We start from the raw sequence: 19,616 nt of genomic DNA, 5'->3' as shown, positions 1-19,616 counted from the left end.
GATCAATCTTCATTCGCAAGCAAGACAAGCATATTGAAGATCAAATTGCTTGGGTACAATAGTTTAGGTTTATACTTTGTGTGCTGGTACTTTAAGCTCAATCATATACACACATACACGTTTTGGTTTTATAGCTTTCAAGTTTATATAAATATGAAACATATATGCTTGTTTATACACATTTCATATTTATCGATTTTGTTTAGCCATATATATATGAAACAAATGGATATAACTATATGTATACACGTATTTGTTTCATATCTATACGTGCAAATAAACATGATTTCATTTATGGATTAAAGACGTTTATTTGAAAAATTATGTGTTTATGGATTAAAGACTTGTTTACAATATTTTATATCTTTTCCTAAGTCTATTAATCTATTCAAAAGGATTTGCAAACTTGTTTGAAATTATTTTTGTCAAAATCAAGTATTGACGATTTTTGAATTCTTAAATAGTTTACAAAATAAATTATATTTAACAAATGGGAAAAGTAATTTTTAAAAATTCTTTTGGTAACATGTTCTATTATATGTTTATAATCATTTTCTAAAATTTTATCATTTTTGGAGTTGATTTACTATACTGAATTGATTTTACAAAATTAAGTATTTTAGCAGTTTTTAGAATCTAGAATATCTATTTTAAAATATTTATTTCTCACAAATGGGAAGTGATATTTCAGACATTATTTTTCTAACATGTTTATATATATGTCTAAAAATATCCCACAAAATTTTATGATTTTTGGAGTTGATTTACTATTTTTAATTGATTTTACAAAGTAAGATACACAAATTTCTAGAATGCTGGATTTTGGGGTATTTTGGTCTTTTCAGCCTATAACGGCTAGTAACGGCTAGTTTTTGATATTTTTAGTTTTTGGTGGTTTGTGGCTGGTTTAAGAGGCTATAAAAAGCCCTCAATTTTCATTGTTTCTCATGGATGTTTAAGAGAGTTTTAAAAGGAGTTTTACAAGTTTGTTTAAGGGTTTTTAAGTTTGTTTTAAGAGCTTGTTTGTGAAGAAACTTTTACAAGAGCTTGAGGAGATCATTCTTTGGTGTTTGAGAATTCAACTCTTCTCCCTCTCTCTCTTGTCATTTTTAGAGAAGTGTTTCTAAACTCAATCTAGCTTTATATTTATATTTAATTGTTTGATTATCATTTTATTAAGCTAGAATTTATTTGAGTTTAGTTTGATTTGATTTACTCTTTGTTTGCACACACAACCATTGAGCTTATTGTATTTGCACACATTGTATAATTGGAATGTGAGTTTGTGACATTAAGAGTTGGCCTTAATTGTGTTCTCATCCATATTAGAGAACAAACATTTGTTGTAGAGAGCCAAATTGTGAGAATATACTTTGTAATACACTTGTACACCGAGAGGAGTGTGTGGTGAGAGACGGGGTCATCCCAAGAGGAGTGTGATATGTAGTAATACCTAGAGGTAGATTATAATTCCTAATACTTGAGGGAGACACGGGCTAGAGACCAACACTTACAGGGTGTAAAGTGTGATTGCAAGAGTGTGAGATTGTAAAGTTTTCGGTGAACTAGAAAACCGAGTGTGTAGAGAAGTTCTATCTTCCAAACCGGATGTGTCGTGATAGTGGAGATCTCCTTAAGGTGAGGAGCAGAGACGTAGGTTATGGGGACCGAACTCTGTGATCATTTCGTTTATTTGTGATTGCATTGGCGTACTTATTTTTGTGTTCATATCTTATATCGCCCACTATCTAGTTTAATTTGTTTACCCTTGTGATATTTGTATATCCTTATACATATATCTTATATCTCATTGCTAGGATATATCTCTTTTCTCATATTACTTATTCTTACTTATAACATATTGTATATCTATCTTACAAGAATAGTTCTTTAATAAATTTTAATTGGCACAAAATCAGAATTAGATTAGCACAAGACCTTAATCACCTCCCCTCTAGGATCAGACTGTATTGAAGAAACTATTAAAACCTCTATCAATAGTTGTCTAGGCTTTCATGAGGGTTCCCTGCCATTTAAATACCTTGGTGTACCTTTGATATGCAAGAGGCTCTCCTATGTTGATTGCACTCCCCTCTTTAACAAGATTACTAGTCAATTTTAGTCTTGGCTAAAAAATCAGAAGCTGGCATATGCTGGAAGGCTTCAAGTCATAAAAAGTGTGGTTCTGGGAATTCAGCTGTACTGAACTTTAAATTACATATTACCATATAAGGTTCTCCAAAAAATTGATGACTTATGCAGGGATTTCCTATAGGGTAAAACTGATCAGCTTTTCAAATCTCCCCTAGTTGCTTGGGACAAAATTTGCAAGGAAAAGAAGTATGGTGGCTTGGGAATCTTTTCTGCAAAAATTTAGAACATGGCCGCAGCTCTAAAAATCATTTGGTATATACATGTTAACAAAGAATGGTTGTGGATTAAGTGGATTCATGGAAAATATCTGAAAAATACTACAATCTGGCAAGTGAACATGAAAGTTGGAGATTTTTGGATGTGGAAGCAATTGATCAAAGCCAGAGATAAAGCAGTTATTATTTGTGGAGGCATAGAAAATCTGAATAAATGCATTAGTTCATGTTGCAATAATTCAAAAATTCAGTTGTCAAACCTATATTCAGCCATATCTCCAGTTTCAAGCAAAGTAAACTGGTATTTGACAGTTTGGGATATCTTGAACTACCCTAAGCATAGCTTTATATTGTGGTTAGCTATTCTAAACAGGCTGTTAACCAGAGATAAGCTGCTTAGGAGAGGTGTAATTCAATCAGGCCAATGATGTTTATGTTCAGGCATTGCTCAGGAAACACACAATCATCTCTTCTTTTGTTGTCTCTTTTCAAATGGTGTGTGGAATAACATCATGGATTGGCTCCAATTTAGATGGAGGGCTTGTGATTGGGACATACTATTGGATTGGTATAACTGTAGATTGAAAGGGAAAGGCTTCAAACAAAGACTGAAAAGGATGGCTCTTGTGACTATAGTGTACAAAATATGGAGGGTGAGGAATGATAGAATTTTTAACTTGAAGATCAAGAGCATTGATCAGCTTATTGAGGAGATTAAGTTGGACATTATGATCATGGTCCTTAATAATTCATGCACAGAGGAAAATAAACAGTGGCTACTATCTCTTTAAAGATTGTTGTTGTTTCTTTTCTTCTGTATTAGTTTCAGTTCTGTCTGTTGTTTTTTTTTTTCAGTTCATTTCTGAACTGTATAACTTGATGTACTCACACTTCCAATTTGGTAAATGAATCAAAAAGCTCTTCATCGACCAAAAAAAACTTATCAGAACCCTAGGAACAAGAAACTTGCCAGCGTCCAAACAAAGCACCAGAACTTAATGAACTAAATTTTCTCACTACATATACATCATGAGAGCTAACACTAGTAGTTAGTACATAGTCTAATTTCAATACAGAAATAACTATAATTAAAAATAGGAGAGCTCATCAATAATGCATCCACAAGTATAATTACTATCCATCCACATATTTAATATATGTAAGTTCACAACTACTAAGTTCCCTAATTCTATTATTCATTAAAATTAAAATTCTAGGATTGTAGTAGTGACTTGAGTCAACAAAATACAAGTCATGCAAAACTTCAAAATTAATCAAATTTCAAATTGAAATGATAGTTGCAACATTGTTCATTGTTCTCACTCAAACGAACAAAACCCAAGCAAATAATCCAAAAACTCTCTACAATTCCAACTGCACAAAATAATCCCAAAACTCTCAACTCTCCCAACTGCACAAAATAATCCCAAACTCCCCGCAAGGAGGAGAACATCAGGACATTGCAATGGTTGTGGAAGAGACGAGGGCCCTTGGTCACTATACTTGAAATCGGTGGTGAGTCACTCGTGGCACAAATGTGGGGCAGAGTAGAGGGCGGGTGACGGTAGGTCGTCACACATTGCTCACTGCACAAATTCATCGCCATCTTCACAAAATTCATCATGTAATATCCAAATGCATCAAAGAAATGGCTAAATATTACAAAATTTCTCTCATTATGAACAATTCATCAAATTCACAAATTATCTTATAAAATTAAGGGTCACGTCGTCATCATTGTAGTAAAGGGTGGAGGTAGTAGTGGGAGGATTGACTGATGGAATTTGTAGAATACAACACTCTACACAAAGGAAACTTTTATTGATAGAACACTAGAGAATACATGATGGAATTTGTAGAATACAACACTCTACACAAAGGAAACTTTTATTGATAGAACACTAGAGAATACAACACTTGTTCTTACAACACAAAGGAAACTTTTATTGATAGAACACTAGAGAATACAACACTTGTTCTTACAAGAACACATCACTTTCACACAACTCCTTTATTTTGATGGACACTCACACAAGGCTACACTATACACTCAAGCTTTCAAGCTCACTTCTTGCTTACTTGCTTGCCTTCCCAAATGAGAGCTTAAGACCCCTATTTATAGTTGTTTAAGAGGGCTAGGAAGTGTGTGGAAGAATCAATATCCTAGTCATACATTATTACCACATTCTACACACTTCTCCTAAAATATCTTCTTTCTACATCCTTCTACAGTTTTCTCTTAAAAATATATTTCTTCCATATTTGTTGAGAAGCTTCTATTGCCTTGGGCTTAGATGAAATGGATTTAGGCTTTTATTTGCCTTGGGCTGAAAATAGATTAGGCTTTGAAATGGGCTGGTGTTGATCTTCAACACTCCCCCTCAACACCAGCTTTCATTTCTCACAAATCCAAGCTTCTTTTTAAGCTTCAAAAATGTTTCTATCTTTAGTGGCTTGGTGAAGATGTCAACAATTTGGTCTTCAGACTTGCAATATGTTAGCATCACAATCTTCTTTTTAACTTGATGTCGGATGAAATGATATCTTTGTTGTCCTCTTTGTTTTGATGATGTTTAACAAATAATTTACCACTAATGTTGTTTGTCTAGTATTCGTGTTTTCTTATTTATTGTAGATAAACAATATGTTTGAGGTTGGATGGATTGCGCTTCAACGATCAAATCCAATAGAGGTTGGCGGAATTGTAGAGTGAAGCCATACAATTCAAGTTTAAGATCCAAGTTCAAGCTTCATCCGCAAGTGTACCAAGTCAAGATTATTGAAGATCAAGATTACTTGGGTAACATTTAGTTTAGGTATTATATTATGTGTGTTAGTACTTTAAGCTCAATCATATACACACATACACGTTTTGGTTTTGTATATATATATAGTTATATATATGCATATATGTTTTGGCTTTTTTGTTTATCCACAAACAAAGTTTTTACTAGCATATAAATAAATATTTATATTCAAACATGTTTGTTTTTACGTGGATAAATTAGTTTTGTTTAATTTCATAGATATGAAACAAATATATATTCATATTCATACTCATATGTTTCATATTCTATTGTATTTGTGAAAATACTATATTCATTATTTATAGACTTCATAACAATAGTTTACATCTTTCTTCAAGTCTATAAAATCATTTTGTAATGTTTCAAAACATGGTTAAGCTAAAATGTTAAAACTCATGTGTTTACATTTTCATGTTTTGGACTATTTTGCAAAATGATGATATTTTTCATTTGGGAGGTCTTTTTTGAAAACCAGTCTTTGTAGTATGTTTATTATCATGTCTACAATCATTTCTCAAAGTTTTATATTTTTTAGAATTTATTTGATATTTTTAAATAGGGTTTCAAAATCAAAAAATAGTTTTCAAACCTGTATTTTCATGTATCAGTTCGCGATCGACCGCCACGATCGACCGCGCGTATGTTTTTCCCTCAGGAGCCAGTAAAAACTTTCACGGTCGATCGTGACGGTCGACCGTTAGTCCTTAAGTTTCCACAGTCGATCGCCACGGTCGACCTTAGCTTTCTCTGGAAGTTTTCTTAGGTTTAAATATGCCTCGCGGTCGACCGCGAGAATTTCACGGTCGACCGCTGAAGTATCCGTTGGCTTCCAACGGCTATTTTCTGTAGCTGTTTTCTATGGGTTTTTGGTCTTGTGTTTGGGGATTTGGTTGTTGGTTTCTCTTCCTATATAAACCCTCAAACCCCCTTCTACCAGCTACAACTAGAGAGAGTTTTAAACAAGTTTTAAAAGAGATTAAAAGTTTGTTTAGTTTATTTTAAGTTTGAGGTTTTTGTTTACAAAGGAGGAAGCTTATATTACAAATTGAGTGATTCATCCTCAATCTTCTTCATCCTCTCCTTTGTGTTTATAGAGAAGTTTTTCTAACTCTTTTCTCTATTAATTTTATTATTGATTTTTATATTCTTATTATTGCTAGTTTGCTAATTGAGTTAGATTTTATTTATACTCTTTGTTTACACACACAACCATTGAGCTTATTGTATTTGCATACACTGTATAATTGGGTTGTGAGGAGTTGTAACAATTGAGTGTGAGCTTTCATTATAATCTCATCCATATTAGAGAACAACCATTGTTGTATTTGTTACATTGTGAGTGATTATGAACGTTAATCGGTGAGCGTTGAAAACCGACATTGTGAGGTGTAAACGTTATTCAGGTGAGTGTAGAAAACCCGGTTATGATAGTGTATTTCTCCCCGGGAGTGAGGAGCGGAGACGTAGGACGGAAGGTCCGAACTCCGTGATCATATTATGTGTTTGTATTGTTTATATTGCCCTATCACAATTGCATCATTAGTTTAGATTGTTTACCCTTGTATTGTTTATATATCATTGTATTTATTTCACCATATAGGATATATCTCTTTGTTCATATTGTTTATCCTAGCTCATATATCTTGTTGTATTTCATACTTGCTAGGATAATCTGTCAATAGTTTTAGTTAGCATAAAATCGGATTAGATTAGCATAAGACCTTAATCGATTGTTTACCCTTGTATTGTTTATATATCATTGTATTTATTTCACCATATAGGATATATCTCTTTGTTCATATTGTTTATCCTAGCTCATATATCTTGTTGTATTTCATACTTGCTAGGATAATCTGTCAATAGTTTTAGTTAGCATAAAATCGGATTAGATTAGCATAAGACCTTAATCACCCCCCCCCTGTTGTTTGCCCTTCATACAGCCTTCACATAGCTGGTTCGGATGGTTGATTTGCGGCAATCCTTTTACCATTTTCTCCTTCCATAGAAGATTCAGGCCACTGAAAGCGAGATGCCCGAATCGTAGATGCCAGAGCCAAGTCTCGTCTTTTATGATTGACTTCAAGCACTTGACAGGGTCAGCATGAATATTTAAGGTAAACAGTCTATTTCTAGACATGTTCACCTTTGCAATAACTTCATTTTTATTTTTAATAGTGAGGGCAAGGTCTTTTAGATGTATATCATAGCCTCTTTCAAGGAGCTGGCCTAGGCTCAAAATATTATTTCGTAATGCTGGAACATAGTAGACATCAGAGATGTACCTGTTCTCGCCCGTCTTTGTCTGGATCATTATATTTCCCTTGCCTTTTACTGGAATCTTTGACTGATCTCCAAAAGTGACATCTCCTTGTACCATCTCGTTCAGCTCGGTAAAGAACTCCTTGATGCCGCACATGTGGTTACTGGCACCTGAATCTAGATACCAGATATCTTTATTCTTGCTTTCGCTCTCCTGGTACGTCAACAGGACTGTTGAAGTGTCTGCCTGCTCCCTTTCTACAAAGTTGCTTCTTTCTGCCACTTGATTTGATTTCTCCCAACATTCGTAGCTGAGATGACCGTATCTCTTACATTTGTAACACTGTGGCTGAGATCTGTCCTCATGGTAACTTCTTCCTTGTCCTCGTCCTCGTGTGCCACGACCTCGTCCTCGATCGAATGATCGTTCACGATCTCTATTTCGATCTTGATTTTCATGGCCTCCTTGGTACTGTCTCCTACGACCTTGCTGGAAGTTTGAGCCACCTCGAAATGAGCCTCTGCCTCTGTAGCCTCCACGTCCTCTTCGACTATCTTCTTTGATAGTCATCTTACTCTGCAAGGCTTGTTCTAGATTCTCCGCTTGATTTGAACTAATGTTTATATCTTGTTCATAAGCTTGCAGAGAACCTTGCAGCTCATCAATAGATACTTCGGAAAGATCTTTAGACTCTTGTATTGCCGGAATAATATATTTGAATTTAGAGTCTAAAGTCCTAAGTATCTTCTCCATAATTCTTACATCATTAATTGCTTCTCCATTTCTCTTCATTTGATTTGTTATTGTCTGAACTCTACTAAAATAATCCGATATTGATTCTGTAGCTTTCATCTTCAAATTTTCAAATTCAACTCTTAATGCTTGGAGGCGTACCTTTTTGGCTCTTTCCGCACCTTGATAGGATTTTTGTAAAATCTCCCATGCTTCTTTAGAGGACAGGGCATTGGAAATCTTCTCAAACGCAGATTCATCTACGCCTTGGAATATTAGGAACAAAGCTTTTTTGTCTCTTTTTCTGACCTCCTTCAGCTCACTCTTCTGTGTGGCGGTGAGAGTTGCTTCTGCTGCAAGTGACTCTGGTTCAGTGTAGCCATTCTCCACGAGCTCCCACAAGTCTTGCGAGCCGAGCAAGACTTTCATCTGGATACTCCAGTTGTCGTAATTGGTCTTCATCAGCTTCGGAATCTGTGGCTGGATCATGTTCGCCATCTCGTACACGAGCACCTTCGATTGGCCCGGCTAGATCGAACTTTGCTCTGATACCACTTTGATGGAATTTGAAGAATACAACCCTCTACACAAAGGAAACTTTTATTGATAGAACACTTGAGAATACAACACTTGTTCTTACAAGAACACCTCACTTTCACACAATTCCTTTATTTTGGTGGACACTCACACAAGGCTACACTACACACTCAAGCTCTCAAGCTCACTTCTTGCTTGCTTGCTTGCTTTCCCAAATGAGAGCACAAGACCCCTATTTATAGTTGTTTAAGAGGGCTAGGAAGTGTGTAGAAGAGTTAATCCTAGCCATACATTACTAAGAAGTTTCTAGAAGAATAAATACTAGCCATACACTTGTATCTTCCTAGAAACTTCATGGTAGATATTTTGTAGGATGTTACTAGAAAGAAGTTCTAGAAAGTTGTTCTAGAATAATCTAAGTTGGTGAGGAATTCTAATACTCCCCCTCATCACCAACTTTCATTTCTCTCAAGTCCAAGCTTCTTCTTAAGCTTCAAAAATGTCTCTGTCTTTAGTGGCTTGGTGAAGATGTCAGCGATTTGGTCTTCAGACTTGCAATATGACAGCATCACAGTCTTCTTTTTAACTTGATGTCGGATGAAATGATATCTTGTCTCTATGTGTTTGCTTCGTCCATGTGCTACCGGATTTTTGGCAAGTGCAATAGCTGACTTGTTGTCGATGAGAATCTCTGTCGGTGCTTCTTGTTGGTATAACAATCTTGTCTCTATGTGTTTGCTTCGTCCATGTACTACCGGATTTTTGGCAAGTGCAATAGCTGACTTGTTGTCGATGAGAATCCCTGTTGGTGCTTCTTGTTGGTGTTGCAATTTCTTCATCAGACTCCTGAGACATATTGCTTGACACGCACATATCGATGCTGCTATGTATTCTGCTTCGCAACTTGATAGAGCGACGACAGATTGCTTCTTTGATGACCGTGAGAATGTTGCCGATCCGATATTGAACATGTAGCCAGATGTGCTCTTTCTTTCATCTAAATCTCCACCATAATTGCTGTCGGTATAGCCGACTAATCTTGAATCTGCACACTGTGTATAAAATAATCCTTGATCAATACTTGCTCGGACATACCTGAGAATTCTCTTGGCTGCCTTGAAATGCTCTTGCCTTGGCTCCTCTATGTATCTGCTCACCAGTCCTACCGCGAACACTATGTCGGGCCTAGTGATGGTTAGGTAGCGCAAGCTCCCGACTAAGCTCTTGTATAGAGTTGGATCAATAAAGCTTCCCGGTGATTCTCGTCTCAGCTTCACTCCGACTTCTGCAGGAGTTGTGACTGGATTGCAGTTGCTCATGTTGAACTTTTGGAGGATCTCCTTCGCATATTTCTTCTGAGAGATGAAGATTCCTTTCTCTGATTGCGACACTTCTACTCCAAGAAAGTATGATATTTCTCCAATGTCAGTCATCTCGAACTCCTTGATCATATTCTTCTTGAACTCCTCGAATATTTTTGGATTGTTGCCGATGAAGATCATGTCATCCACGTAGAGACATACGATCATAATGTCTCCATCCTTCTTCTTGGTATAGAGAGAGTGCTCATACGGACTCTGCTGAAATCCGTTCTTCTGGAAGTATGCATCGATTCTGGCATTCCATGCTCTGGGTGCTTGCTTCAATCCATACAATGCCTTCTTCAGCTTGTAGACCTTGTCTTCTTGATTCTTCATCACGTACCTAGGTTGTTGCTCGATGTAGACTTCTTCTTCTAGATAGCCATTAAGAAAGGCTGACTTCACATCCATCTGATAGATCTTCCACCGGTTCTGTGCTGCCAATGCGATAATGAGTCGAATGGTGTCGATCCTCGTGACTGGTGCGAATACTTCTTCATAGTCAACTCCTTCTCGCTGACTATAGCCCTTTGCAACAAGCCTGGTGTTTGGTGGAAAAGTTGTAATAAGAAAAAGATGAAAGAATTTGATTTGATTTTTATTCTCTCTAACTGCTTAGAAAAAGAATGATTACAATTCTCTCAATCTCAATTATAATTTGGATTTTTTGATTACAAAAGAGAAGAGAATTGATCTGAATTCTCCCCTTTGTTTAATTCTGGGTTCTTCACGGTGGCGATGGAGTGCCTCCTTCGAATGCTCGTATCGAATTCACTCTTCGTTGACGATCCGAACATCTCAATTCACTAGAACAATTAACTTGTGTGTCAAGTTTGAAAAAGAACTCTTAACGAGTTTAAGAACTCATAACGAGTTGAAACTCTGTCAAACAGAGTTGTTTGAACTAAAAATTCGGTTAATAGCCAAATAAATTTTCTGTTGCTGAAGGATGCTCCAAGATTTGATCTTCTTGTTGCAATGGATTTGATCTCTTGAGGATGATTGTCCCTAGATCTCCAAGAAGAAATAGCCAATCCGAACTCCAAGAATCTAAACTAAAAAATCTCACCCAAAAAAAAATCTAACCCCTTACTTTGTTGAGTTTGTTGGGGTTTTATAGAAGGATAAGGGGTGTAACTAACCCCTTAATCCGCTCCAACGTGGGGCGAGAATCCCTCAAAACGTGGGATAAACAGTTCTGAAGCCGTTTAGCTTGTGTTTGAACAAGTCAAATGCCCAAGTCGGCGTTCGGGACCCTAACTCTGTGTCTTAGAATTGAGATGTAGAGTTGGGTGCCTACTGTGTTTCGTTTGCTGGCGCGAGGGTCGTCTGCGTTACAAGACCTAAAACGCAAATGTGAGTTTTGCATTCAGAAGGGGCTAGTGACTTGTAATCTCTTCTGTAAAGTGTTGTAAAGATCATTGTTCAGTAATCTTCATGTTAGCCGTCTTGAGGTGTGAAAGTCGTCAAATTATAACTCTCACAGTTAATGGTAGAGACCACTGAATAGAGTTTTCATCAGTTGTCGGAAGGGTCATTGAATTGTAACTCCTCTCGATCTATGTGAAAAGTCCTCCACTTGTAGCTTTCATGAAAGTCGTTTGATTGTAACTTTTGTTATCGAAATATTGATTGGGATTTGATAGGGACCAGCTATCTGTTGTGATTTTTAGACTGCCTATAGATCCCTCCAAAGTTTTTGAAAGTTCGCGGTTGACTAGAATGAATTTTTGGAATACTTTGAATCCCGAGATTTTGTTGATTGATTGTTTACTCTGTTTGATTTAAAGACATCATGGACTTGGTTGTTGGAACGTAGTGATTCAGCTTCCTCAAACTAAACAAGATAACTTTTGCGTCTTGATGACAATGAACTTAGTTAAATAAGCTAAAGCCCATCGTTATTGAACCAAACAAGAATGATGATCATAATGAATTTGTCTGGATTTTTGAGATACTCCACTCAATTTGCGTAGAGGTGTATTCTTCGAATTTTGTCTGGATCCTTGAGATACTCCACTCAACTTGCGAAGAGGTGTATTCTTCGAATTTTGTCTGGATCATTGAGATACTCCACTCAACTTGTGAAGAGGTGTATTCAGTGTCCAGAAAATTCTTCTAGGCATTAATGAACACTCGACGTGCAACCACGGGCGTTAAATAATAATGAGAGAGCCAATGATAGTGAAACTATCATAGAAACACCAACTGCAAACTTGTTAACAAGGTATTTTTCAGTGAGGTTGAGCACTTTTTAGCTTTATTAATCTTTGTTGGAATGTTAAGCCATTTAGAAGAATGAGTTGCGCGATGGATCGAGCTCGATGATTTCAACATCATTGACTGTAATCTATATGTACTCATCCAAGAGGCTGCATAGTTGCTTGTTATAAGCCAGTTTCTTCTCAGCTTTGGTCACCTTGATGGCCAATGTTAGCTTCTCTTTATTTATTTGAAGCTATACTATAGCCCTAGTCGTCGAGATGTTCATTCTGTAGCGTTTAAAATGTATGAGTGAACTCTGAGGTTGAGAATTGAAACGCAGAGGTGAACTCTGCATTCGGAAGTTCAACCAACTCGAACGCAACGATCGCGTTTGGGTAAGATTCTAGCCTAGAATCTCGTCCCGATTTGACAGCTCACATCTGTCTATAAATAGACCGCTAGGGTCAAATCAAGAGTCATTCGACTCTTTCTTTCTTCCTAGAATCTTCCAACAAATAATTTTGTTCTTATTTTCGGTGAATACTGTTCATCTTCCTCATCAAGCGACATCAATGGTGCTTAAGAAGAAGACCGTCTCCCGACCCACCAAACCTGTTGTCGTCGCAGCTCAGAGCTTGCTGCCGTCTTCGCCGGCCGACGGTGTCGTAACTCAGGCAAGTATGCCGCCACCTCAGTTTCCTTTAGTTGGTGGTAAGTGTGACCTTCGTGGTCGTAAAACTTGCTACGGTGAGTTCTAAACTTTGAATCAACAAGGAGACTCATTTCAATAACATAACGTAGGGTTGAGACTCTCGTTTGAAATTTGAAGCGTGGGGGTTTCGACCTCTACGCTCAAAATTTTACCAACGTAGTGTTCGATCTCTGCATTTGATTTCATCGACGTAGTGTTCGATCTCAGCATTTGATTTTGTTAACGCAGGGTTCGATCTCTGCGTCTGGTTTTGCTAACGCAGGGTTCGATCTTTGCGTCTGATTTTGCCGATGCAGGGTCCGATCCCGGCCTCTGTTTTGCCTTTATACTGACTAATTATTTTCTTTGTTTGCAGTGTGTCACACCAATGAGCCTCTCCCTTTCCGCCATCATTTTGGTCATGAAGGTGGCATAGATCAAAATATGACATTCAAACTACGCCAAGAGCTCTCTGTTTTCCGTATCACTGACAAAGACTGTGTTGAAGCGATCATTCAGGCTTCTTCTGAAATTCTGCGGACATTGGTCATGCATGCCAAATTTGAAAGTTTAAGCCGCAAACCGTTTGTCAAACCAGCATTCTTCTTTGGGGACTTCATTGACTTTGAAACAGATGTTGCTTATGAAGGGATTACAAGTGGCTGAGGAAAGTTAGGGACAGTCACCTCTTCTTTAGAAAGGATGTACCCGATATCATATTTCCAATGTGCTTCTATTCCAAGGCGTATGGATTGGGACCTTGTCAAGGAATAAGATGGAGTTGCCCTTGGAACCTTAACTTTCTAGGGGGTTCGCACAGTGGGTTATAATAGACAAGTGATAGCCTTACGACCAGGCTTGTTCGTCAAAGAATACGTAGTTGGTGAAGTGGCCAGTCACGCGAATACTTTTGTTAAGAGATTTATGACGAAGAAAAGAAAATTTTTCGCACAAGTATTCAGACCTCCTGGCTGGGTTCACTCTTCGATGACAGGGTGGTAGACCCGAATGACCAATTTTATTTTGGAGGAGTTGGAGACACCCCTAACCCAAACTGACCTGAAGATTCCTGTGAGGGCTACTAAATACGAGATCATTCAGAGCCACTATCACTTTTTCTCTATCTTGGAGCGATACAACCCTAAGACTTGCACCTTTTTTACTCCAGTAGGGGAATTGAGTTTTTCTCTTCACAAGATGCATAACATCTCAAGTCTCTCTTTTAGGGATTTACCATATGAAGAATTTATTCTGGGATCAACAGAACTTAAAATTTTAAGAAAAACCAGCCCCGAAGTTTACTCTACCTCTGGGAAGTTATATGTCACTTCCACATCTGTATGCAGTAGACGGGGGCTCGAGGAAGTGGTGTAAAACAAGTATCTTGGTCAGAGTACTTGTTCCAGAATCTGACCAATAAGGGAGCTTCAGTGACCAGATTACCTGTGAGTACTTTGGAGGAGATTCAAACCCGAATCGATGTTGCTACCTCCCATTACACAAATAAAGCCAAAGAGGACATTTTCCTGCTTACACAGAGTTAGAGAGTTTCCACTATCAAGTTCAGATCCCTATTTCAGATATGGCACTGTTGGTGGGATTTCTGATGTTGTGGCTAAAGCGATGCGTCATCCCCACCAGGCCAATTGATGCTCTTGTTGCTGAGGTGATTTACCCAGCCGTTCTTTTGGTGCATGGGAGGCCACTGAACCGTCTTTCCACCATGGTGTGTTGTATGAAGAACGGGTTACATGAGCTAGCCCTAGATTTTGTTAATGTTACAGAAGTGGAGTCTGGTGAGAGCAAGACTTTTAAAACTCCAAATCCCTGAGTACCACTGCCTTATACTTATTTGATAGCTTGGTACGTGTCTCATTGTCCCTCACTAATGAGTGCAGCCTCTCCTCAAGGCAACTCATTTACTCCTCTTATGCAACGATTGGAGTCAGCAAAGTGGGCGGGGACTTACATGGTTAGAATCCGTCAGATTCTGTCAAGGGATACTAACTATCACATCTTCTGTTGCTTCCTTGATTTTGAAGGTGGGGTATACGGAGTAACGTTCTAGGATGTGGTAGGTCCTAACGGATTCACTTAGCTAAATAGGGGTGTTTTCCGTTGGCTGCTCTACATCAGACCAGGTTATTTGATTTTTTGACAAGACGGGAAGTGTTTCATCGAACCCTATCAACCATATAGATTTGCTCGTCAATTTGGATATGACCAGCTATATGTTGGGAATGCTCATCCTTAACTTGCGATTGTGGGCAATCTATATGAAGGGGGTAGATCCGGGTACTATTCGGTGGCTGGTTGCACCAAGGCCGTCTTCAAGCTCCCCCACAAAACACATAACTCTTACACTTCCATGGGTTTTTGTAACTGGTATTCTGCTGCTTCTCAGGTCTCTTGATACAATATGAATACCTCTTGTCTAAAGAAAATCAGACGTATGTATGCTTCCCGAAAGGGATCCAAGACGTCTCGTCTGAGAGGAATTGACGAGTATTTATCCTTTGAGAGCACTCCTGCTAAAGAAGGGGGAGATGAAATGGCTAAAGTTGCCCATGCAGGGAATCACTCGATAAATGATATCCCTGTAGTGAGGGCTGCTGGTAAGAGGACTCTTACAGTAGATGAAGCTGGCCAGTACGATAAACGAACTCGCCGAAAGTTGATGGTTGAGTTTTCTCCCCTTGAAGGCCAACAGAAACCAAAGTTAATGGCATGCGCTTTTAAGTCTGTAGAAAGAGAAGAACAACAAGAGTCTTCCATCGCGGGCCTTCCACACAGAACTGGGCTTCGTTCAAGTGGTCCAGCCCTACCGAGTGAAGCTTCCTCTTACCATCCTCCTGAGGGAGAGGAGGATGAATTAATGATTGCAGACGCAGAATCTGCTCTGACAGCGGGCTCCCCTAAGGCTCCTGTATTAGACCCAAGGGGCCTCGAAGGGAATCAATCTCCTTCTCCTTCAACATTAATGCTACAGGTTGGCGATTCAAGGCTTAGCCTGACAACGGGACTCATGACTAAATCAGCTGCCGACACGAGTCCACTTGAGTCTTTAGTTGTGCGTGATGACGAGGAGAAAGAAGATTATGAAGCCTCCTCGACTAGTGATGCAGCTGATGGAGATAATGAAGGCACTGAGGTTGATAGAGGGGGTGATGAAGAGGATGAAGAGCGTGACTCTATAGATGACATCACTACTTTTGATGATGATGCTCCCAAGATCACATCAGATAAGGTGTCTGATCATATTCCTTTTTCTATCACCGGTAAGCCTGGTTTATTTAGAATTCCCCTGCACTTTCCTTCCATGTTCCGACCATTTTTGGCGTGCAAGTTTACCTAATCTGATCCTTCTGGTATTTTCCTTTTTATGTACTAACTACTTTTTTGTGTAGGATCTCCAACTCATGAGGCCGCTGACATGACCTTGCCTCTCGACCAACAGGCAACAGCTACTTCTCTCCCAGAACAAACACAGACAACGACAACTTCTTTGCAAGAGAAATCCCCTCCATTAACGATTTCTCTCAAACCTGCGGAGACGGAGAGTATGCTAAGCTCAGCCCAAGCGGGGGTGCTCATGGTTCTCCCTTCAAGTCCTTCACAATTGGATGTTGCAATGGCTTCTCTAGCTTCTTCACGATCATCACCAACCGTTCTTACACTGAGATCTACAACTTCAGGAGCCCCAGTGATGTCCTCTGTTGCTTCTCTAAGTCCGGTGGTCATTCTTTTCATGCTTAAAATTCTTATGAGATAGTTAGAGGACATGATGAAGATGATGATTGAGGAAGTTAGTGCAGGACGAGCTTCATTTGATTCTTTCAGGCAATATTCGTGAACTCTCTAAGCAACATCCAATATGTGGACAATGCTCAATGGTTTCAGCACTACTCAAACAATGTCTCTCGATTGGAAAATGACTTGAAAGCTTTAGAGGACCTATGTTGTGCTGATCTTACTACTCAGATTATATCAACCTTTGCTAATTTCAAGGCTGAGGCAGCTCATAAGTATGAAGTTCTTCAAAAAAAAGCTGAAAGGTAACTTGAGATTATATTTTTGTAGGGGCAATGTGTTCAGAAGCAACAGGCTGTGGTTGCTTCTAATACTGCTATACAGACATTTCGAGCAGAAATTGATCGATTAGAGGTGGAGTTGGCTCGTCACAAGGCTGAGCTTGGTCGAGAGGTAGAAATTATGAAAAGGCTCATAATTGAAAGTGTGAAGACTTACGCCACTTATCGCTCATCGATCCAGGCTCTTGAACATGCCCAAAAGGAAGCTGCCACGGCGATGCCAGACGAGAATGAACTTAAGAAGAAAGCCGAAATAACGATACAAGCCGCTCATGAGGAGAAGCTTTCTGTTATCAAGTCCCGGCTCGCGTCTTTCAATTTTATGGGCCCAGAGGCTTAATTACGTATTGCTCTTTTTTGTTTGATAAGAAAAGACTTTGCATCACTTCTTAATATTTTTGAATAAAATAAAAAGAAAATGATTTTGGCTTTTCCTTATTTATTGCATGTGTCGTGTTCTGACTTGCAACAATGAAGTTATATGAGGAATGCCAGATTTAGAAAATTCTCTTCATTATCATTTGAGATGATTCCAAAAAAAAATTCACCTGCTGGGGATAAGAACTTGTCATTCTCTTAGGTTAGGACTAACCAATAGAATTCTTCCTGTGTTATATTTTTGCTTTAAACACCGAAAGATATCCATAAGTGCCAGAGATGTGGTATTAACTTGGCATGAATTTTCACATGGAGTGAAGTTAAAAAATTTTCCTTGTTACTATCAGGGATAATTCTGGAAGGAGTTTGACACGCTGGGAATTTTATAAGAACACTTGTTATTCTTATGTGGAGGAATAAAAAGATTTAAAGAGAGGGGGTTTTGGACTGTTAGAGGTATGATGTTAACGTAACAAGAAAAATATTACGATCGGGGCAATTTTAAGGACCTATCGCTCTATTAGGGAGAGTCGATAAGCGGATTTGTCAGAGGTGTGATATTAATATGATAGGAAAAATATTATGATCGGGGCAATTTGGGGAACTTATCGCTCTATTGGGGAGAGTCGATAAGTGGATTTGTCAGAGGTATGATATTAACGTGACATGAAAAATATTTATGTGATTTGGACACAATTTAGGGGACTTAGCGTCTAGCTGGGGAGAATTGCTAAATGGTTCATCATCAGAGTAATGACTTACGATACTTGTGATTTGAATAAGATTTTGAGAATTTTATCACTTTGCTGAAGAGAGTTGATAGATAATGTTATTTACTACTCTGTTAGGGAGAGTTAGTAAATTGATCATGATTTTGAGTGATTTTGGGGACTTATCAATCTATTGATAAGAATCGATAAGTGGATTTTTAACAGAGGAATTGTCATTACACTGGGAGTGATGCAAGCTAGATTCAAACTCTGTGAGCGATGATGATTGTCGGAAGTGTAGAATTACTCTGACAAGAGTTTTGTCACCAGAAACACCTTAGATTTTGCTAAGGTGATACAGAGGTTTAACAACACTCTATGGAAAGAATTCATGAATTCAGAGAATAAGTGTCATATTTGAAAATACAAGGGTAGATCCTTTGTTTAGAATAATTGCAACGCAAATGTGACCTTTACGTTTGAGGTTCGAAACGCAGGGTTAAGAACTCTCATAACGTAGGTTTAGACCTAGCATTTGGGAATTTGAACGCAGAAGTGAACTCCGCGTTAAGGTTAAAGTCCAAAAGACTTTTATCCATTAACGTTGAAGACAACGTTTATAAAAATGGTTGGGATTCTCTCCTAGAATCCTGTACCACTTTAACAGCTTGACGGGTGTCATAAATAGACTTGTATGGTCACATCAAGATTCATTCGACTCTTTCTACTTTTGGCTTGATTCCAAGAATGAGAGCTCTCATTTAATCTCGACAGAATCTCCGGCGATCTTCATCTTCTCTGGTCAACTGCATCAATGGCACCAAGGAGGATGAGTTCTGGCTCCAAGAAGATCACCAAGACGACTTCAGAAACGTCGCCGGCTGAGGATGCCGGTGGTATCATTGCTTTTGCGAGCGCCTCATCACCGTCGTCATGTGGGACTCCTTGTTGTGGTAAGTGGTGGCCATAATAACTTATTTTGACAAGTTTTCTGAAAACCCTAAATGGGTTCTTGACAACGAGGAAGATGACTCGTTTCTGTTTGATGAAACGCAGAGTTGGGACTCTGTGTTTATTATGACCTCTGAACACGGGTTTCGACCTTTGTGTTCGAAAACGTGGGTCTTGACTTCTGTATTTGAAAACGCGGATCTTGACCTCTGCGTTTAAGATTGAAAACATGAGACTTGGACTCTACGTTTGAGATTGAAACCGCGGGTCTTGAACTCTGCGTTTAAGATTAAAAATGCAGGTCTTGAACCTACATTATAATCTAGTTTCTTACATTAGCAACTCATTTTAGTTACTAATTTATATTTCTTGTTTCACAGTGCTTTTCTCCAATGTACCGCTTTTGCCAGAGCATCACTTCGGGTATACTGATAACTTTGAAGTGGGCGAAGTTTTTGGTCTTCATAGAGAAATCCCATTGTGTACTTTCCCTAACTTAGAGCGGACACATTTGATCAGATTTG

General features: G+C 38.4%; 2 protein-coding genes across 2 annotated transcripts; both read right to left on the bottom strand.

The window, feature by feature from the left end:
- Positions 7,080-8,666, bottom strand: LOC109835165. The gene has a single exon (XM_020403153.1). The coding sequence runs from the start codon at positions 8,664-8,666 to the stop codon at positions 7,080-7,082; it is 1,587 nt and encodes a 528-aa protein (XP_020258742.1).
- LOC109835163 (uncharacterized mitochondrial protein AtMg00810-like) lies at positions 9,155-10,477 on the bottom strand. The gene has a single exon (XM_020403152.1). It carries the CDS (start codon positions 10,475-10,477, stop codon positions 9,155-9,157), a length of 1,323 nt encoding a protein of 440 aa, XP_020258741.1.

Source organism: Asparagus officinalis, chromosome 3 (assembly GCF_001876935.1).
Source record: "Asparagus officinalis chromosome 3, Aspof.V1, whole genome shotgun sequence".
NCBI lineage: Eukaryota > Viridiplantae > Streptophyta > Magnoliopsida > Asparagales > Asparagaceae > Asparagus > Asparagus officinalis.
Note: the sequence above shows the minus strand (reverse complement) of the source record. Positions and strands in the feature narration are given on the sequence as shown.

Coding starts and splice junctions, on each gene's coding strand:
- LOC109835165 (XM_020403153.1), bottom strand. CDS start 8,666: ATGGCGAACATGATCCAGCCACAGATTCCGAAGCTGATGAAGACCAAT.
- LOC109835163 (XM_020403152.1), bottom strand. CDS start 10,477: ATGGATGTGAAGTCAGCCTTTCTTAATGGCTATCTAGAAGAAGAAGTC.